The following is a 23881-nucleotide window of genomic DNA, read 5'->3' on the forward strand; positions in this document are numbered from 1 at the left end:
GGGACACATTTCTGGCGGATGAGGAGATGCTGCTCCGTTATTGATTGAAGTAAAGTCTGAATGTCATTAAAACAGTTAGCGCCATCTAGGGCTGCAACAACTAATCGATTGAATCGATTAAAATCGATTATCAAAATAGTTGGCGATTAATTTAGTCATCGATTCGTTGGAACTATACTATGCGCATGCGCGGAGGCTTTTTTTGTTTGTTTGTTTTTTGTTTTTTTGTTTTGTTTTTTGTTTTGTTATTTTTTTTTGTTATTTTTTTTTGTATAAACCTTTATTTATAAACTGCAACATTTACAAACAGCTGAGAAACAATAATCAAAATAAGTACAAAAACAGTACAAAACAGCGCCAGGGTGGCGCTGAGGCTACGTCTCATGAGGTGGCGTAAGCTAGCCAATGATGTGTCATGTGCAGCTCACGTGACGACGCTGTCTCCTTTGCGGGAAACATTCGAAAAATGGCGCAGGAAAACACTAGCGATAGTTTAGCGGAGAAACATCTTGAGGTTATTGCTTCAATGGAGAAAAGTGTACGACCTGAGTCGTCAAAAGTGTGGGAACACTTCACTTTAAAGGCTTCAAAGAAGAGCGTTTCCTGCAAAATGTCACGGAAGTACAACATTGCTTCAGAAGCACCTGAAGAAGAAACATGTTGGAGCCATGGATGAAGGGAACAACTCACAGCACGTAACTTTTTAAGTCCATAGTGGCAACAAGCATTCATGAGTTCAGCTTTTTTGTGAGTAACTTTAACGTTATGCCTTTGTTGCAACGCGGGGCTGATAATGTGTCTCCGGCACATTTGACTCCGTTTTGAGAGAGAAAACGCACGGTTACCAATTTCGAAATAAACGTAACGGACAGAAATATCTCAGGTTGGTTTCATAATGGATCAATGTAGCCGGGCCGATAAAGCTAAATAAATATATTTAGATTTGAGTGACGCTTTAGTATAACTAAACGTTATGAAAGTTCTGGAATATTTCATGCTATTATTCAGAGGCAGCCTAAAATGAATCCTTTATTATTCACAACAGAAACGTGTACAAGATTCAGTTCTGATCTGATGAGTTACATTTCTGTGTTATTATTGGTGTATGCTGCACCCCCAATGTCCACAACATGGTGCCAGTATGCTGGTTTTTTTCAATAAAATACTGGAAAGGATAGAAATGTAGTTTGTCTCTTTTATCCGACTATTAATCGATTAATCGAAGTAATAATCGACAGATTAATCGATTATCAAATTAATCGTTAGTTGCAGCCCTAGCGCCATCTTTTGACACTTCTTCCACTCCCGTCCTTGCACGCTACACCGCTACAACAAAGATGACGGTGAGAAGACGCTGCTAAAGGTGAGCCAAATAAATAGGACCGCCCACAAAACGCCTTGAAGATTATATGTAAAACATAATCAAGGCAACATTTTGACCAAATAACCACCATTACATGTTATGTAGACCACAAAGAAGTGTTTTTAATTTAGAAAAAAACATATATATATATATATGACTCCTTTAATGCGCCCTATAATCTGGAGCGCCTTATATATGAAAAAAGTTCGAAAATAGACCATTCATTGGCAGTGCGCCTTATAATGCGGTGTGCCCTATGGTCCGGAAAATACGGTATGTTGCCATATCCGAAATCGCTATTTACATTTACCGTATTTTCCGCACTATAAAGCGCACCGGATTATAAGGTGCACCGTCAATGAATGGCCTATTTTAAAACTCTGTTCATATATAAGGCGCACCGCATTATAAGGCGCACAGAATAGACGCTACAGTAGAGGCTGGGGTTACGTTATGCATCCCGTAGTTGCGAGACCTGTTGTGGCTCAATATTGGTCCATATATAAGGCGCACCGGATTATAAGGCACACTGTCAGCTTTTGAGAAAATTTGACGTTTTTAGGTGCGCCTTATAGTGCGGAAAATACGGTACTTAAACCACCTTAAACATGCACAAAAACTCAGGTCAACAACCACACAGATACATGAATAGATAACAATTATTAGAGACCACACACTGTTCAATTGGCCCAAACTGACTCTTATCCTCACTGGTCTGGTATCATCGTGCATTGTTGACCATTTAATGAGTTTTGCATGCCCAAATTGTGCCAATTAGCAACAGAAAATCTTAATTGTGAGCCTTTGCCGTGTAAATCCAGTCTTGCTCTCTACAGATGAGAATGTTGCAGGCTTATTTAGATTTAAAATGTTTGTTGTGATGCTATTAGAGAAGACTTGCCTGAATTGGTCCAAGTATTTCTGCCAAGGCTGGGCAGGGGCCTGGACGGTGGAGGAGATTAATAACGGTGTCTATAGTGCCTCTCCATCCTTGTCACGCTCAAAACAACAACAACAAATACAAACCCACGCAGATGTCTTCACCCACGTAAGCGGCCAGTCTGTCCAGGGTGGGACAGCTGGTGGGCGATGGTGTGGTGTCCACTGAACTTGACCATCGACACCATGCCCCATGTGCTAGAAACACACAGGGACAGCCATTAGAATCATTAACATGACAATGATTATATTTAAGCCACACCCACAAGACTAATTTCACTAAGTGCAAAAAGCCTTTTGGGGCTGTGTGTGTGTGTACACGTACACAAAATGCCTCCATCTGTCCTTCTACATGCGCAAGCTCAACAAAAGTCAAATGCTTCCAGCCTTTTAGCTTATGTCTCCCCAACCTGGTTTATTTGTCTTTCTGGCATCCTGTTGTCAGAAAAAGAGTCAGTATCTGGTGTGACCACCATTTGCCTCACGTAATGCAACACATCTCCTGGGCATAGAGTTGATCAGGTTGTTGATTGTGGCCTGTGGAATGTTGGTCCACTCCCCTTCAATGGCTGTGCCAAGTTGCTGGATATTGGCAGGAAGTGGAACACACTGTCGTATACGCCGATCCACAGCATCCCAAACGTGCTCAATGGGTGACATGTCCGGTGAGTATGCTGGCCATGCAAGAACTGGGATGGTTTCAGCTTCCAGGAATTGTGAACAGATCCTTGCAACACGGGGTTAGGGTTAGGTTGTTGTCATGCTGCAACATGAGGTGATGGTGAGTGGCACAACAATGGGCCTCAGGATCTTGTCACAGTATTTCTGTGCATTCAAAATGTCGTCACTAAAATGCATTTGTGTTGGTTGTCCATAAAATACGCCTCCCCATACCATAACCCCAGCCCCACCATGGGCCACTCCATTCACAACGTTGACATCAACAAACCGCTCTCCCACACAACGCCACACACGCTGTCTGCCAACTGCCCTGAACAGTGAAAACCGGGATTCATCCATAAAACAAACACCTCTCCAACGTGCCAGATGCCATCCAATGTGAGCATTTGCCCACTCAAGGACGAACCGCAGTCGAGATGACGACGAGCGTGCAGATGAGCTTCCCTAAGACGGGTTGTCACAGTTTGTGCAACAATTATTTGGTTATGCTAACCAATTGTTGCAGCAGCTGTCCGGGTGGCTGGTCTCAGACGATCATGGAGGTGCATCTGCTGGATGTGGAGGGCCTGGGCTGGTGTGGTTACATGTGGTCTGCGGTTGTGAGACCGGTTGGAGGTACTGCCAAATTCTCTAAAATGCCTTTGGAGACAGCGTATTGGAGAGAACTGAACATTCAATTCACGGGCAACAGCTCTGGTGGACATTCCTGCAGTCAGCATGCCATCTGCACGCTCCCTCAAAACATGCGACATCTGTGGCATTGTGCTGTGTGATAAAACTGCACATTTCACATTGCCCTTTTATTGTGGGCTGCCTAAGGCACACCTGTGCAATAATCATGCTGTTTAATCAGTATCTTGATATGGCATACCTGTCAGGTGGGATGGATTATCTTGGCAAAGAAGAAGCGCTCCTTAAGGCAGATTTGTAAACAATATTTAAGAGGAATATGTATTTTGTGTATACACAAATGTTGCTTTTATATTTTTGTTCAGTGTATATGTGTGTGTGTGTATATAGTTGTCTGTCTATCTGTGTTGGCCCTGTGATGAGGTGGTGACTTGTCCATGGTGTACCCCGCCTTCCGCCCGATTGCAGCTGAGATAGGCTCCAGCACCCCCCGCGACCCCAAAAGGGATAAGCGGTTGAAAATGGATGGATATATATATATTTATAGTACTTTACAGTACATATATATTATATATAATATACAGTACATATTTTATACATACATATATATATATATATGTATATATATTTATATATGTATATATATGTATGTATATGTATATGTATATATATATATATATATATATATATATATATATATATATATATATATATATATATATATATATATATATATATATATGTATATATATATATATATATATATATATGTATATATATGTATATATATATATGTATATGTATATATATGTATATGTATGTATATATATATATGTATATGTATATGTATATGTATGTATATATATGTATATGTATGTATATATATATATGTATATATATATGTATATATATATATATATATGTATATATATATATGTGTATATATATATATGTGTATATATATATGTATATGTGTATATGTATATGTATATGTATATGTATATATATATATATATATATATCTATATATATATATATATATATGTATATATATATATATATGTATATATGTATATATATGTATATATGTATATGTGTGTATATATATATACACATATATATATATACACACATATATATATACATATATATATACATATATATATACATATACACACACATATATATATATATATATATATATATATATATATATATATATATATATATATATATATATATATATATATATATATACGGTATATATATATGTATATATGTATGTGTATATATATATATATATATATGTATATATGTATGTGTATATATATATATATATATATGTATATATGTATGTGTATATATATATATATATGTGTGTGTATGTATATATATATATGTGTATATATGTATATATATATGTGTGTATGTATATATATATATGTGTATATATGTGTATGCATGCATGTGTATTTATTTATTTATAAATAACAAAGTGTGTTTTATCCAATTGCTCAATTAAATTAATCCATGAAGTGCTCCAGGAGTTTTGACCTCGGGGCCCAACGTGCCCTCTATAATATCGACACTGTATTAGTAATCTTACTCTTGATTTTAATCACATTCAATACATGTATCTTACCTACACATGTTTTAATCACACAAATTATTATTTAACACATAAACCTTAGGCTTATGTCAGGCTAATTAGAAAAATAAGTACTAACCAAATATATTGTATAAGAAGGGAGTCTTAAATAACCGACAAAACATACATTTACATGCAATTAGGCTGTGCTAAAATAAATGAATTATGGATTAATTATGAATTTGTGTAACTAAACTGGTAATACAATTTAAGTGCAAATGAAAATACAACTTCACGACTTTAGTCATAATTTTTGCACTTAAGAAACTTATATGACCAGCTCCAGACTTCTTCTGTTTGTTTGATATTGTCATTACTGCACTGCCACAAGTGGTGGACAAGTGTATTACAGCTGATTACCGCTGCGCCCCATATGGACCACATCTAAGAAACAAGATATCTTTGGACGACCCCAGCCCTGTGATTAGGGAACATCGTTTTAGGGTAGACAATCTGGACCAATTGGGACATCTGTCCATTATAGCTGCAGGAAAATGGAAATAGATGTAAAAATATAGGATGTGAGAAAACCAAATTGTGTTGTTGGATCTGTGACAGGGTCTGCTTTCCTCTTTACCGTGAAGTTCAATGGGTGGATGCACTGAACTTTTATGTTGAATGAAATGAGTTTATTACGGTCATATAATCATAATCAACCATTTTGTGTGATCAATTTAACAGCACAAATTATACATTTATATAGTTAAATTATATTATATTGTTGAATGACCTGGTGAGCCATCTTTGAACTGGAAGCACACTGGATCTTTGTTAAGGGACAATCTTGTGTATGACTGTCCCTTAACAATCATACACATTTACACACAAAAAGAAAAGAAAAAGAATGACCGAGAAAGGAATAGGCTGAAGCCAAGGCTTATATTTGCCTCTCCTATACATTCACTGAAAATTAGATTGCCTGGAACATCAACGTTCAAAAAATTAATGAGATGAAAGCAGAGGTGTGGACTCGAGTCACATGACTTGGACTCGAGTCAGACTCGAGTCATGAATTTGATGACTTTAGACTCGACTTGACAAAATGTAAAGAGACTTGCAACACGACTTAGACTTTAACATCAATGACTTGTGACTTCACTTGGACTTGAGCCTTTTGACTTGACATGACTTGCTACTTTCCCCAAAACCCAAAGCTTCAAAAGTTATTTGGGAGCGCGCCGTATCTTTCATTTTGTACGTGTCTGTCTGTCTATCAGCGTGTGTGCTGCCTGTCAGCTGATGTGCTGTCAGTACAACAGCCAATCAAATTAGTTATACGTTGTTTTCATCACACAGCATTCATCCAATCAAATTGCAGGACAACCACCGAACAAGAGTTGTCAAACAATGCGGCTGAGAGAAACAATTATGCCAAAGTTGGTTTCGTTCGGGTATAAAAACTACGACTTGGTCAACAAAAAACGAATTGCGTATGCAAATCACGCAGTTCGAATATTACAGACGGAGACGCAACAACTTCCAACTTCGTTCGACATTTGAAGTTGCCCAAAGAAGGGTAAGTTTTGAATGTAAGATAACGTTTATTGGCTAAGTAACGTGACTTTTATTTGCTGTGTAGTTAAATCAGTGAGGCTGTAAACTCACTGCTAACGTTATAACCATAGACATGTTTTAAGGGTACGCAGCATCGAGCGCTACTGCCTACTGGCGCAGACGAGACGCGGGGCCGCCATCTTGGAGTGGTGATCCGCTCCACTAGTGCAATTCATTTGGCAGGAGCAATGAACTGTCAGCGCATTTAATTCATTTTACCTCACTGAATACCACTGATTTTCACGCGGTTTTTTGTCATACGTGTAGCTATGATAACGGACACATGTTTTGGCAAGTTTTATTATTCATAGTTTGCTTAACAGTAATATAATATTCTTATACGCTATAAGTGACCAGACGTCCGAGATCAAAACTGGGAATATAATCCCAGAGAAGGGGGGAAAAAACGGTAAACTATTTTTAAATTGAAGAAACAATATGATTAGGTTATATATACATGCGTATATCCTACATAAACAATGTATGAATACATTAGATATCTATATATCCTAGGGACCTATAGACTGTATCTCTGTTGCTGCAGCAGCAGAGAGTTTATTCTGTCTTGACACTTTGTATTGATATTTTGTATTACATTCTTCCCTTAAATGATAATGTTTACAGTGATTGTTATGTATGTATTTTTTATGTATGTTGCTTTGGATAAAAGCGTCTGCCAAATACTTAAACATATATAATAACAATACCTGGAATTTATATAGCGCTTTTCTAAGTACTCAAAGTCGCTTTACATGTTAAAAACCCATCATTCATTCACACCTGGTGGTGGTAAGCTACTTTCGTAGCCACAGCTGCCCTGGGGTAGACTGACGGAAGCGTGGCTGCCAATTTGCGCCTACGGCCCCTCCGACCACCACCTATCATTCATTCAACATTCATTCACCTGAAAGTCTTTATATCAGCTAAAACCACCAATTTGTTTCACTACATTCAGAATAAAACCAAATGCTGTTTTACCCAACAATGTTAGTATTTGAATATTGTTACTTGAAGACTTATTCCTGGTTACAATTATACTGTTAAGAAAGTATTGTCTTATATTTTGCCTAAAATGAGAATGCATCATAATCAGTGGCAGCTGGTGAATTTTGTTTTAGGTGGGGCTGAAAGTTTGTAAACCAAACCCCTGTAGGGGCGTCATCCTCCCCCAGAAGATTTCTTTGTGATTTTCACATACAAATATTGAAGATCTTTGCTCCTTCTCAACTCTGTGGTAATATTATTTTCATAAAATACAACCAATAGTATGTTAATGTTTGTTTTTGCAAATGTGTTTATTCTGTAAAGGAATGAGTTAAATGTTTAAAATTGTTTAAACTATTAAAATTACTGTTAATAGTGCTGTTATGAATTGCAATGTCAGCACTATTTTTTTTCTTGCAATTTCAAATGCACTTGTTTTAATAAATAAATACAGCGTTTTAAAAGCATACACAATCTGTGTAAAAATATTAGTCTGTGGTTAAAAGGACTTGAAAGGACTCGAAACTCAAAATGCAGGACTTGTGACTTGACTTGAGACTTTCCAGTCTTGACTTTGGACTTGACTCGGGACTTGCCTGTCTTGACTCGGGACTTGACTCGAGACTTGAGGGCAAAGATTTGAGACTTACTTGTGACTTGCAAAGCAATGACTTGGTCCCACCTCTGGATGAAAGTAATCGTTGCTATATTTTATAATTTTCTATTATTTCACCTTTCAAGGCTTTCTTAAACCTTAACTAATAACTACATGTCTTCAACTCATCAATGACCTTGTTCCACCATTTAACTCCTAAAACTGAAATACATTTGTATTTTATATTCGTTCTTACTTTACATATTTCAAAAATCAATATCCCCCGCAAATTATAGTTTTCTCCTCTTAATTTAAATAACCTAAGAATACAAGCTGGAAGGCTGTTGTTCTTTACTCCAAACAAAATTTCCATTGTTTTTAAAAACCCAATATCTGAAAATTTTAACACATTACAACTTATAAATAATGGATTGGTAGGTTCATAGTCGCACGCTGTGTGTATTCTAATTACCCTTTTTTGGAAGTTGAATTATTGGGTTTATGTTTGTTTATAAACATTTCCCCAAACTTCAACACAATATGTTAAATATGGAAAAATAAAATAATAATATAACTAATGCAGACATTTCTTATTAAGTGAATTTCAGCATGTGTCTTACTTGATAAAGAATAGCAATGGATTTGGATATTTTTCCCTTTATATATTCATTATGCGGTTTCCAACATAATTTATGATCAATTATCCATCCCAAGAATTTAGTTTCATATACTCTATCAATTTCCACTTGATTTAGTTTTAATTTTGCTTCACAATTTGTCCTTGCACCACTAAACACCATAAATTTTGTTTTCTTATCATTTAATGATAACTTATTAATATCAAACCATTTTTTTAGCTTAAGTAACTCAACCTCTATTATCCTCAACACTTCCTTCAAGTCTTCTCCTGAACAATATACATTTGTATCATCTGCAAACATGATACATTTCAATTTATTAGATACTGAACAAATATCATTTAAATAAAGTATGAGTAACTTAGGTCCCAATACCGAGCCTTGTGGAACCCCACAAGTTACTCTTCTTGGCTGTGATTTAGTTTGATTAATTTCCACATATTGAGATCTATTACTTAAATAACTACTTAACCACTGTTGTGAAACACCTCTTATGCCATAGTTGTACCATTTTTGCAGAAGTAAGGAATGATGGATTGTGTCAAAAGCTTTACATAAGTCAATAAATACACCAATGGTGTGTTGCTTTTTTTCTATTGCTGTCGCTATGTTTTCTACGAAGTCCATCACTGCTAGGGATGTAGATGATTACTCCTGAACACATACTGATGCTCATTCACTAGCTCATGTTTGGCAATCAACTTATCAAGTCTATTTACAAATCATTTCTCAAGAATTTTTGCAAATTGAGGTAGTAGAGACACAGGTCTATAATTTCGGACTAGAGATGTCCGATAATGGCTTTTTTTCCGATATTCCGATATTCTCCAACTCTTAATTAAAGATACCGATATCAACCGATACCGATATATGCAGTTGTGGAATTAACACATTTTTATGCCTAATTTTGTTGTGATGCCCCGCTGGATGCATTAAACAAGGTTTTCCAAAATAAGAGAACAACTTCAACTCAAGTTATGGAAAAAAGTGCCAAAATGGCACTGCCATATTTATTATTTAAGTCACAAAGTGCATTATTTTTTTTTAACATGCCTCAAAACCGCAGCTTGGAATTTGGGACATGCTCTCCCTGAGAGAGCATTAGGAGGTTGAGGTGGGGGAGTAGGGGGTAGCGGGGGGTGTATATTGTAGCGTCCCGGAAGAGTTAGTGCTGCAAGGGGTTCTGGGTATTTGTTCTGTTGTGTTTATGTTTTGTTACGGTGCGGATGTTCTCCCGAAATGTGTTTGTCATTCTTGTTTGGTGTGGGTTCACAGTGTGGCGCATATTTGTAACAGTGTTAAAGTTGTTTATACGGTCACCCTCAGTGTGACCTGTACGGCTGTTGACCAAGTATGCCTTGCATTCACTTGTGAGTGTGTGAAAAGTCGTAGATATTATGTGACTTATCCGGCACGCAAAGGCCTTTAAGGTTTATCGGCGCTCTGTACTTCTTCCTGCGTCCGTGTCCGTGTACACAGCGGCGTTTTAAAAAGTCATACATTTTACTTTTTGAAACCGATACCGATAATTTTGAAACCGATACCGATAATTTCCGATATTACATTTTAAAGTATTTATCAGCCGATAATATCGGCAGTCCGATATTATCGGACATCCCTATTTGAGACCATATGTTTATCATACCATATGTTTTTGTGACTTACTAATATAGGCTTCCTTTTGTTCCAGTTTCCTGGAAGTCAAACCCCCATTGCTTCAGTCCCTTAACAAAGTTTCCCATCTGCTTCCTTTCTCTTCCTTCAGATCACCAGAAATTGGACCGAGAGGCAAGAATCTGTCGTCTGCTCAAGCATCCAAACATTGGTGAGTAAGTCTCTTGCAGGAACAGGACAAGACATGATGGTAGAAAATGAACACACATGTATTTTTATTCTAAGGTGTCCTGTTATCTCTGTAATATTACGTGGTTCCTGTTTACCACATAATAGAAGATGACTTATTTGAGGATTTTCACCTTATCGACTTTTCAATATTAGCTGTGTCCTATTTCCCACTCACTAGTGCGACTCCATGACAGCATCTCAGAGGAAGGTTTCCATTACCTCATCTTTGACCTGTAAGCACGCACGTTCACCACACCATTACACTCACAAGCACAGACTGACGGCCTCCTCTGTGCGCAGTGTCACCGGCGGCGAGCTCTTCGAGGACATCGTCGCCAGAGAGTATTACAGCGAGGCAGACGCCAGGTACGCACCATCTCATCGCCTTATTTATTGTCATGTGTGTATGTGTGTGCGTTATGTACAAAGCTCAAGGCCTGCTCTATTAAAGATTTGCATGTGTTAAAGGGGACCTATTATTATGCAAAAACAACTTTTTGTACCTATTGGGACCTGTTTTTGTTTATTTTGGATCTGCATAAGTCCCGAAAATGTTAAAGGCCTACTGAAAGCCACTACTAGCGACCACGCAGTCTGATAGTTTATATATCAATGATGAAATCTTAACATTGCAACACATGCCAATACGGCCGGGTTAACTTATAAAGTGACATTTTAAATTTCCCGCGAAACTTCCGTCTGAAAACGTCTATGTATGATGACGTATGCGCGTGACGTCAATGGTTGAAACGGAAGTATTGGGACACCATTGTATCCAATACAAAAAGCTCGGTGTTTTCATCGCAAAATTCCACAGTATTCTGGACATCTGTGTTGGTGAATCTTTTGCAATTTGTTTAATGAACAATGAAGACTGCAAAGAAGAAAGCTGTAGGTGGGATCGGTGTATTAGCGGCTGGCTGCAGCAACACAACTAGGAGGACTTTGACTTGGATAGCAGACGCCGACTGCATCGATGATCGGGTGAAGTCCTTCGTCGATCGCTGGAACGCAGGTGAGCACGGGTGTTGATGAGCAGATGAGGGCTGGCTGGCGTAGGTGGATAGCTAATGTTTTTAGCATAGCTCTGTGAGGTCCCGTAGCTAAGTTAGCTTCAATGGCGTCGTTAGCAACAACATTGTTAAGCTTCGCCAGGCTGACAAGCATTAATGGTGTAGTTACAGGTCTACGGTTTAATAGTATTGTTGATTTTCTGTCTATCCTTCCAGTCAGGGGCTTATTTCTTTTGTTTCTATCTGCAGTTAAGCCCGCTATCACGTTAGCTCCGTAGCTAAAGTGCTTCGCCGATGTATTGTCGTGGAGATAAAAGTCACTGTGAATGTCCATTTCGCATTCTCGACTCTCATTTTCAAGAGGATATAGTATCCGAGGTGGTTTAAAATACAAATCCGTGATCCACAATAGAAAAACCAGAGAGTGTGGAATCCAATGAGCCAGCTTGTACCTAAGTTACGGTCAGAGCGAAAAAAGATGCGTACTGCACTGCACTCTAGTCCTTCACTCTCACGTTCCTCATCCACAAATCTTTCATCCTGGCTCAAATTAATGGGGTAATCGTCGCTTTCTCGTTCTGAATCGCTCTCGCTGCTGGTGTAAACAATGGGGAAATGTGAGGAGCCTTTCAACCTGTGACGTCACGCTACTTCCGCTACAGGCAAGGCTTTTTTTATCAGCGACCAAAAGTTGCGACCTTTATCGTCGATGTTCTCTACTAAATCCTTTCAGCAAAAATATGGCAATATCGCGAGATGATCAAGTATGACACATAGAATGGATCTGCTATCCCCGTTTAAATAAAAAAAATCATTTCAGTAGGCCTTTAAGTGAATTATATTTATATGTGCTTTTTCTCTAATGACTCAAAGCACTTAACATTGACAAACCCATTATCCACATTAAGCTACATTTACACCAAGTGTGGGTGCAGTGTCTTGCCCAAGGACACAACAGCAGTGACTAGGATGTCGAAAGCTGGATTCGAACCAGGAACTCTCAAGTTTCTGGCCGGCCGCTTCACCGTCTGAGCCACGCCACTCCAGTGTGAAATCGAACCATTGGCTTCCTTCATACCTCCTCCAAACGAGACGTTTGGAATTTGCCCCAATAGTGACGTTTTTCCACAGTTGTGATGTCAGCAGATATTTTCATATATAGTAGTAATTTACCCGAATAGTTTTGTGGAGTTGTCCACGCTGTAGTCAATAAGCTCCTTCTTTTTCTCTATCCTCTTGTTGTGGGGCAGACTGGCTCGTACATACACATGCATCCTCTGCTCAAATTCTAACACAAAGTAGCATATAGTTCTAATTCATATCTGTCAGTAGACTCCATATGGAGGCGCTAAAAACTACAACATGGTTGACGGGGAGAAGACACAGTCAGAGTGGAGCCTTGCAAATAAGACCGCCCACAAAACAGTCCGAAAGCAGCTTAAAAACTGTTTTTTGAGCAAAGAACCGCCTCACATGTTATGTAGACCAGTGGTCCCCAACCACTGGTCCAGGGACCGGCACCGGTCTGTGATGCATTTGCTACCGGGCCGCACATAGACATTAAATAATTTATAAACGACCACATTTTCTCCTACTTAACTTTCGTCAGTCCCACCAAACACACAAATTAGCTTGTTCATGGATTCATAGTAGAGATGTCCGATAATGGCTTTTTTGCCGTTATCCGATATTGTCCAACTCTTAATTACCGATTCCGATACATACAGTCGTGGAATAATCACATTATTATGCCTAATTTTGTTGTGATGCCCGGCTGGATGCATTAAACAATGTAACAATGTTTTCCAAAATAAAGAAACTCAAGTTATGGAAAAAAATGCCAACATGGCACTGCCATATTTATTTTTGAAGTCACAAAGTGCATTATTTTTTTTAACATGCCTCAAAACAGCAGCTTGGAATTTGAGACATGCTCGTGAGGAGGTTGAGGGGGGGTGGGGGGGTAGCGGGGGGTGTATATTGTATCGTCCCAGAAGAGTTAGTGCTGCAAGGGGTTCTGGGTATTTGTTCTGTTGTGTTTATGTTGTGTTACGGGGCGGATGTTCTCCCGAAATGTGTTTGTCCTTCTTGTTTGGTGTGGCTTCACAGTGTGGCACATATTTGTAACAGTGTTAAAGTTGTTTATACCGTAACCCTCAGTGTGACCTGTATGGCTGTTGACCAAGTACGCGTTGCATTCACTTGTGTGTGTGAAAAGCCGTAGATATTATGTGATTGAGCCGGCACGCAAAGGCAGTGCCTTTAAGGTTTATTGGCGCTCTGTACTTCTCCCTACATCCGTGTACCACTCCGTACAGCGGCGTTTTAGTCATAAATTTTACTTTTTGAAACCAATACCGATAATTTCCGATATTACATTTTAAAGCATTTATTGGCCAATAATATCGGCAGTCCGATATTATCGAGCATCTCTAATTCATAGTATTATAAAACTCCTGATAGGAAGTCGCCATTTGCTGTATTTGTTACATCTTTCTTACATGAAACAATGCAAATTAATACACATATAAAATGTAAAGGTGCCAAATCGTAGCCAAAAGCTAGGTTCCATCTGCAGTCCGCAGCAGGTCGATGACCTAAGATCAGGGCAGATCAGGAACAAAGTGACCATAGTAGTTAAAGATGGAGAAGTGCTGAATTGTTGCATATAATAATTGTGCTGAAAGAAGAAAATACACAAGTCATTAGCAATAACAGATGTATTTATGCATGGAAAATTGGAGCAAAAAAGCTAATATTAGTGTATCTACGTATGAAATATTGCACAAAATATGAATACATAACTTTTAGAATGGAAATAGACACAAATCTATTGGAACTAATGGCAAGTATTTCTAGCTTTATTATATATCCATTGGTCCTCTTGTCCTTGAATGTGATGTATCACCTATAACCAGTGACGTGCAGTCAGGGGAGGCGGGGCCTCACGTGCCATCATGGAAAGAAAAAAAAATGTAAAAAGAAAAAAAATTAATTAAATTGTTATGTATCCAGTGATTATACTATAAAGTTATTTTCCATTTAACTTCACCAGTTTTAGATTATTTTTATTCAAAATCGCTGAATTTTCACATTTGCCGTTCAAATACTGAGAAGAGACTTGCGGTGAGTCAGCAGCCAGTTGAGCCTCACCATGGATTGCGCAATGACTCGGCTAACTGCTGGCCTGCTGTGCAGTGAGACCGTATTGCTATATGAATTATATTATACATTTCCTTAGCTGAGGTATATAATGTACACTGTATTTTGTCAACAACTGTATGTGTGTAACATATTTCTTGTGCTGAGCAATCATAAAACGGCTGCGAAGACGCACTGGGTGAGGCTCGCAGTTCTCCCGCCTCATGGTGGTAGAGGGCGCTAGTGATCCCAGGGATCATTCTTGCGACTACTCGGCTGCAGAATAAGTAACAACAAGCAGCAACAGTTAGCAAGTCAAGTGCATGGGCAGCGATCGTTTATTTTTTCCTCTCGCCTGGACTTTTAACATGGAGGATTACATATCTAAAATAAAATCAATCGAAGCAGCAGGTAATAATTAAAGGAAGATCTCCATCGAGACAGAGAGACTTTTAAAACTGAAGAAAGATAAGGAAGACTTCTATAAACAAGTTATCGATGCTTTTATTCAGAAGGAGCGGCGCATGGACTTCATTTATAAGTAAAGGTAAGACCATAATAACGTTTTTTTTAATTAAATGTGCTTTTTTGTGTGCTACAGTTTGTATGTGTAAAGAATGCTGGTATGAGCTTTTAAACATAACCCGTTAACTGCTGCCAATCAAATGGTGAATAAGATACTCTTTAGGGTTCATATGTTTGTAAATCTGACTGTGATGAAGTCAGTGCCTCACCAGCCATGAACCTCACCGCACGTCACTGCCTATAACCCATCAGATACTAAAGCCAAAAAAAAGCCTACTACTAGCAAAAATTAGTACAAAACAAAAAGTCTATGGAGGGTTTTTTTGCAAAAGCAAAAGGCCGGGGGCTCCCACTAATTCAACTTTATGGTGAGTTTTTTCATGTATTCATTTTTCATGCACTTGTTTGCTATACATGTATTTACCCGCCACACGTGGAAGGCCGGCAACCGGAAAATAATGCCTACATTAAATCGGTCCCTAGTGCAAAAAAGGTTGGGGGACCCCTGATGTAGACCACAATGAAGTGTTTTAAACGTAAAAAAAGAAATCATAATATTACCACTTTAAAACATGTGCAAACTTAACACTCAAATCTGATCTGCCAAGTTTGTGTACCGAAGATTGCGTCTCTTAAATGAGCAAGATAACAAGCGCAATCCTTTCAGGGTGTTTGCCTGAGAGTATACAAAATATATAAGCAGTTTATGAGAACCCACTTGTGATTTAGGGCTATATAAATAAACATTGATTGATTGATTGATTGAACCCTCTCATTACTGGGAGGAGTAGATGGAAATGCAATCATTTAGCGCCAGAAGTTTGTTTTATCAAGCCTGAAACTGTTTGTGGCGGCTGTTTCTGTGTTTATGTTTAGCACGTTTGTAAGGTATGTGCAAACTGGCACATTCACACACATGGTGGTGAGAAAATACTCTGTCAGAATCAGAATTAGAATCAGAAGTACTTTATTGTGGTTAGAGTGTCCGCCCTGAGATTGGTAGGTCGTGAGTTCAAACCCCTGCCGAGTCATACCAAAGACTATAAAAATGGGATCCATTACCTCCCTGCTTGGCACTCAGTTTGAATTGGGGGTTATAAAACCAGAATGATTCCCGAGCGCGGCCACCGCTGCTGCTCACTGCTCCCCTCACCTCCCAGGGGGTGGGTCAAATGCAGAGGGTCATTTCACCTCACCTATCAGTGGTACTGGAAATTGAGATTTCCAGCACAATCCCATTCAAGATCAGACAAACATTACATGGAACCGGAAAAAGGATCGCTGACGGGTCTGCCAAATTCCGGTGCTCCTTACAAAAAAAGGTGAGAAACAGGTAAACGTTGGGAAGGAGGGGCAGGGAGAAAAAAAAAATTCAGTCAAAGGCTGGACTCCAGGGAGGGGTCCAGACTGAGGCCAAGGAAAAAAACCTCGTAGCCATAGCACACATAAACATGTTACATAGAATCAACAAAACTTGCAACATAGCGCAGGGAGTGGGAGCTACGGAGGCCGGCTGCTGCTGTATAAGCACTACTTAGCCGTCCATCGCCCCTAAGGGGAATCACGCTGTGGTGAAGGGGGTGATGCACATATGCCCATTGTCCACTCCAGGGTGTAGTGTTGTTGTGTCTATAGGCCTAGAGCCACTCTGCAGGCAGTGCAAGCAACGTTCAACTCCCAGGTGTTGTTGAGGAGGGAGGGAGGTCAGAGAGTTCTCAGAACAACCTTCTTCTGTTTTGAGCAGCATCAAGGCCATTCTAGGGAGTCAAATTGTAGATTAGGATTGTTGTTTTTCCAAGCGAGCAAACATTTTCATGGATTGTCTGTTCTAATCCTCCATGCCGGCTCTCGTATCCAATTTTTGCATTTCAATAAGCCTCTCCATGATGTGATCCAACTTACAATTCAGTTCACAAATCACCACAGACTGTGATCGCACAGCTCGACCCAAGCCTTCCATTGCGACGAACAACCTTTGGGCTCCTTGAGTGGCTGCCATCGTCTTCCGAATGTGACAATGCAGCAGGGCAATGCCAGCCCAGTCAGCAGATGCCCTGCGATCACGCTTCCAAATAGGTAGATGTCTTCCATGTCCTCGACGGAAAGCACTGAGCGGCACATGGTTCTCCATTCCTCCCAGGAGTCTGTCACGTACCCTGCAGCAATTGTTCCCTTTTCCCTCGTCGAAAAGATTTTGTCAATCGAGTCGAGAGTCCAGCTAATCAATTCCATGTCTGGTGTTTAGATTTTGGAGGACAGTGCAGAGAAAGAGGCTCTAAAAAGTATAGACAAGACAAGGCAAAGAGAGCAAGGAGGGGGGAAAAAATGGGACCGCCTCCACCAAGTGCATGTCAATGTATTCGGGCTGTCAGAAATGAAAAGTATTAAATATCCAGCAATGCTATTTTATAGCCTAAAGAAGAACTGCACTTTTTTGGATTTTTTTCATTAACAATCCCTATAAAAGACAAAAACACCATTTTTTAAATGCATTCTAAGTACAGATGTCCGATAATATTGGACTGCTGATATTATCGGCCGATAAATGCTTTAAATTGTAATATCGGAAATGATCGGTATCGGTTTCGAAATGATCGGTATCGGTTTCAAAAAGTAAAATGTATGACTTTTTAAAATGCAGCTGTGTACACGGACGTAGGGAGAAGTACAGAGCGCCAATAAACCTTGGCGTGCCGGCCCAGTCACATAATATCTATGGCTTTTCACACACACAAGTGAATGCAAGTCATACTTGGTCAACAGCCATACAGGTCACACTGAGGGTAGCCGTATAACAACTTTAACACTGTTACAAATATGCGCCACACTGTGAACGCACACCAAACAAGAATGACAAACACATTTCGGGAGAACATCCGCACCGTAACACAACATAAACACAACAGAACAAATACCCAGAACCCCTTGCAGCACTAACTCTTCCGGGACGCTACAATATACACCCCCCTCTAAGGAGAATGTCAAAATTGACTAACTTCTCGGTTTATGACCACAACCTTCTACTATACATGTGAGCGGCATGATTTATAATCTAGAATTAACCTTCACCAACTCAGTACCGGGTCAATATGTCAATATAGCTGCATAAGCTAGCTCGCTCTCTGTGATCATGCGCCACTAGGAGTAGTTCCTCGGCGTTAGCGCATATAATAACAATATAGCTAATATTTGGTTACTATTCAGGTCAGGAGTTGTAAACTGAGTTTTTGGATGTTTTTTTGTGATTTTTGGATGCAATAATGTACTCCCAATAGCAGCATTGTTAGCTACCTTATGTAATTTACCACTTAGAATTACAGATGTCCGATAATGGCTTCTTTGCCATATCCGATATTCCGATATCAACCGATACCGATATATACAGTCGTGGAATTAACACATTATTATGCCTCATTTTGTTGTGATGCCCCGCTGGATGCATTAAACAATGTAACAAGGTTTTCCAAAATAAATCAACTCAAGTTATGGAAAAAATGCCAACATGGCACTGCCATATTTATTATTGAAGTCACAAAGTGCATTATTTTTTTTTAAATGCCTCAAAACGGCAGCTTGGAATTTGGGACATGCTCTCCCTAAGAGAGCATGTCTTACCCAGGTTCTGGGTATTTGTTTTGTTGTGTTTATGTTGTGTTACAGTGCGGATGTTCTCTCAAAATGTGTTTGTCATTCTTGTTTGGTGTGGGTCCACAGTTTGGCGCATATTTGTAACAGTGTTAAAGTTGTTTATACGTCTACCCTCAGTGTGACCTGTATGGCTATTGACCAAGTATGCCTTACATTCACTTGTGTGTGTGAAAAGCCGTAGATATGATGTGACTGGGCCGGCACGCAAAGGCAGTGCCTTTAAGGTTAATTGGCGCTCTGTACTTCTCCCTATGTCCGTGTACACAGCGGCGTTTTAAAAAGTCATAAATTTTACTTTTTGAAACCGATACCGATAATTTCCGATATTACATTTTAAAGCATTTATCGGCCGATAATATCGGCTCTACTCCAAATCAATCCAGCGCACCATCGCAGTTACTGCGGGTGTTTCAGGCACAGAGCGCCCCTTTGGCGTGCTAAAAGTCGTTTCTGTACTGGAGGAGCGTCCAACAGCCCGGAAAAGGTGTCACGAAATACAGTTGTGTGCTGCATGTTCCACAACATAGCAAAACGCTGCAAGTCGGAGCATGATGTCATGCAGTAAATGCATTTCTCCATGGTGACATCCGGTAGTACATGCAAAAAAAGTCACTTCAAAAGACCAGTCTGCACCACTTTGAACTATTACCCACGCAGTATTGATGGATTGCCTGCAACACGCCCACTAATTGTTGAAATTGCAGTTTTTATTTTACACACTTATTTAGAATCTTAGTACATCAGGCCTTAAGTGCACATGCAGCCTCTGGTTTCCAGGCAGCAAGTATTCACTCTTTTTATGTGTGAGCATGCGCTTCTCTAAATGCCATTTTATGAATTAGTAATGAAGCGCTGAAACCTTAGTTTGGGCGCTTGTTGACGACTGTTGCGGTGATCAGCATTTCCACATCCGCGTACGACCTGTTCAGAGCGCACGGATTAAAGCTGACGCCACTTTTACAGACGTCCCACCGAATAAATGTGTTGCTCCAAAAGAGCCTGTAATCACGCATCATTGTTTGAAAAGGGCACCGGTGTCAAACTCAAGGGCCGTGGGCTAGCTGTGGCCTGCCACATCATTTTATGTGGAAGCCCTGGAAATAATGTGCATTAATAAATCGCTTCATTTTTCTTACCAAATGTATTCGTTCTTTCAATTGTGACAGAAAAATAGCACAATTGCGTGTCTTGAGAACTGTCTGACCATGCGAAAAATATTATATTAACAGTTTTGTTGGCCTGCAGCATTTTGTTGGATAATAGGAAAAGGGACAACTGATGCATTTTGGCTTAAAAACTAACGATAAAGGTGAAGTTATAACACTGAAACTGCCACAGGAGGAGGTGCTTTAAGACATGGCTAGCTAGCTAGCGGCTAAAGTCCAGCCCCAGTCGGCAGTGTTTTAGCTACTTCTAAATCACTAATCCTCGCCTCCATGGCGACAAATAAAGTACATTTCTTACACGTATCATACCTGCAGGACGAGGAATAGCTCAACCGTAGCTCACCGGCATCAAAAGGTAAACAAACGCCATTGGTGGATCTACACCTGACATCTACTGTAATGATACTAAGTACAGGAGTGTATCTAGTCGATACTACTATGATTACGTCTATTTTTTGGCATCATAACATTTTCTTTCGTTTTTTTTTTAATTCATATTATGTTTATAAACTAAGGAAATATGTCCCTGGACACATGAGGACTTTGAATATGACCAATGTATGATCCTGTAACTACTTGGTATCAGATCGATACCCAAATTTGTGGTATCATCCAAAGCTAATGTAAAGTATCAAACAACAGAAGAATAAGTGATTATTACATTTTAACAGAAGTGTAGATAGAACATGTTAAAAGAGAAATTAAGCAGATATTAACAGTAAATGAACAAGTACATGAATAATTTATTTTCTACCACTTGTCCTTAATAATGTTGACAAAATAATAGAATGGAAAATAACACAATATGTTACTGCAAATCTCAGCAGACTAAATTAGGAACCTTTGTTTGTTTACTTACTAATAAAAGACTAATTGTTTTGTATGTTCACTATTTTATTTAAGGACAAACTTGCAAAAAGAAACATATGTTTAATGTACCGTAAGATTTTTTGTTAAAATAAAGCCAATAATGCAATTTTTTGTGGTCCCCTTTATTTATGAAAAAGTATGGAAAAGTATCTAAATAATTTTGGTACCGGTACCAAAATATTGGTATCGGGACAACACTATTATACATAGAGATGTCTGATAATGGCTTTTTTGCCGATATCCGATATTCTGATATTGTCCAACTCTTAATTACCGTTTCCGATATCAACCGATACCGATATATACAGTCGTAGAATTAACACATTATGCCTAATTTTGTTGTGATGCCCCGCTGGATGCATTAAACAATGTAACAATGTTTTCCAAAATAAATCAACTCAAGTTATGGAAAAAAAAGCCAACATGGCACTGCCATATTTATTATTGAAGTCACAAAGTGCATTATTTTTTTTAACATGCCTCAAAACAGCAGCTTGGAATTTGGGACATGCTCTCCCTGAGAGAGCATGAGGAGGTTGAGGTGGGTGGGGTTGAGGTGGGGGGGGGGGGTGGGGGGGGGGGTAGCGGGGGGTGTATATTGTAGCGTCCCGGAAGAGTTAGTGCTGCAAGGGGTTCTGGGTATTTGTTCTGTTGTGTTTATGTTGTGTTACGGTGCGGATGTTCTCCCTAAATGTGTTTGTCATTCTTGTTTGGTGTGGGTTCACAGTGTGGCGCATATTTGTAACTGTGTTAAAGTTGTTTATACGGAGACCCTCAGTGTGACCTGTATGGCTGTTGACCAAGTATGCATTGCATTCACTTGTGTGTGTGAAAAGCCGTAGATATTATGTGATTGGGCCGGCACGCAAAGGCAGTGCCTTTAAGGTTTATTGGCGCTCTGTACTTCTCCCTACGTCCGTGTACACAGCGGCCTTTTAAAAAGCCATACATTTTACTTTTTGAAACCGATGCCGATAATTTTGAAACCGATACAGATAATTTCCGATATTACATTTTAAAGCATTTATCGCATTCCTAATTATATATTATATTTCTTATACAGTGTACTCACCCTCTGAGAGCAGCCATAACTGCAGTGTGGCCCTCAATGAGAAGGAGTTTGACACCCCTGGAATAGGGCAAGTTACCTCGGAATGGTGGTCCACATAAAAGACATAAAATGCAGCAATAAAGCACCAAATACAGCAAATGTTACTCGCTATCTTTTGATGACTTTGTGTAATCCTGCAAACAAAACCCTAAAACAGGGGTGTCAAACGTACGGCCCACGAACAGGTTTTTATCCGGCCCGCGGGATGACTTTGCTAAGTATAATAATGAGCCAAAATGTTTGAATGTAAGAAACAGCTGTTCTAAATGTGTCCACTAGATGTCGCAATAGCAATTCATTGTATCTTTGTAGGTGATGCTACATATGTAAAAAAACACAACAAACATATGTTAGTGCACCAGTCGAGGAAAATGAGTAAACTACATAAATAACATCCTGTAATTTGATTTTGATTATATTTTTTTATCTTGATGGATTAAAAATGAACACCAATGAGTTGATCATTATCGCATAATTTATTCAGAAAGTATAAATAACGACAAACAAAGATAGAATACTATTAACCGCAACATATAAGTGTAAAAAAACCCAACAACATTATGATTTGTAAATTTTCAGAAAGTGCTTGTATTTTTAAACAAAGAAAACAATCTGAAGTTGTCTTTTTTTTGTTAATGATCGTGCCATGATTTTACCAGTCCGGCCCACTTGGAGTAGATTTTTCTCCATGTGGCCCCCGATCTAAAATGATGTTGCCCTATAACCTTTCTCCCAAATGTCAATCTCGGCGTGATTCACACTGATCTTAACTACGCCCCAGACCAGAAAGAAAAATGCAGATGTGCAAGCTAAGGACTCCGCTTATGTAAGGTGGCCGTGTTAAAGGCACAAACGTCTCTTCCCTTTGGGCTTGCATCCTGTCAATAGAGACCTGCTCTGCAGACGTGTGCTCCCAGTAATGGCGCACTGCCAGAGGAAAAAAAATGGAGACCTGGACTTGTTTTTCCTTTCCTTGTTGTTGAAGCCTGCCAAAAACGCCACAAAGTGAACCAGATAGTTTTGTTTTGCTCATGTGTGTGACGGTATGGGGACAAAAAAACAGGTCCCCTAAAGGGAAACCTTTTTAAATGATAGTCAGATCCATTCTGAAGCTGCCTAAGTGATTTTTAAGCATTGGCCCATAAAACATGTTCACTGGTTAGTTTGAGTGTGAGACATTTGCACAGCAGCCCCCTCATCGGGCTGTAGCTGGTACATTTAAGTGGTGAAACTTCCTATAAGAGAACAGCTGTAGTGCTGTATTCTGAGGATCATGTCATATTTCATTTGAACTTTTTTTTTTTTTTAAATGGTCCTCAGTAGTCATGTACAAATTTGTGTGAATTATGCAAAATTATTTCAATTTGGTCCCCATGAACCATATTAACTCTTTTTCCCCAGAGTCCCCAGTAAGAATGGTCAGCACATTACTTCATCAATCCAGAGATTTAAAGGCCTACTGAAATGAGATTTTCTTATTTAAACGGGGATAGCAGATCCATTCTATGTGTCATACTTGATCATTTCGCG

The 23881-nt window shown here is 39.1% G+C and overlaps 1 protein-coding gene across 14 annotated transcripts in view; it reads left to right on the forward strand.

Moving 5' to 3' along the window:
- camk2g2 (calcium/calmodulin-dependent protein kinase (CaM kinase) II gamma 2) overlaps nt 1–23881 on the forward strand; it is a 201675-nt gene that overhangs the window by 49462 nt on the left and 128332 nt on the right. For all 14 annotated transcript variants that reach the window (XR_009827376.1, XM_062059600.1, XM_062059589.1 and 11 more), the window contains exons 3-5: nt 10798–10857; nt 11056–11110; nt 11178–11243. Coding sequence is in view for 13 of the 14 variants with exons in the window: in XM_062059600.1 (XP_061915584.1) it covers nt 10798–10857; nt 11056–11110; nt 11178–11243 (181 nt within the window). In the remaining variant the exon portion in view is untranslated. The remainder of the gene's footprint in view (nt 1–10797; nt 10858–11055; nt 11111–11177; nt 11244–23881) is intronic.

Source organism: Entelurus aequoreus, linkage group LG09 (genome assembly GCF_033978785.1).
Source record: "Entelurus aequoreus isolate RoL-2023_Sb linkage group LG09, RoL_Eaeq_v1.1, whole genome shotgun sequence".
NCBI classification, from domain to species: domain Eukaryota; kingdom Metazoa; phylum Chordata; class Actinopteri; order Syngnathiformes; family Syngnathidae; genus Entelurus; species Entelurus aequoreus.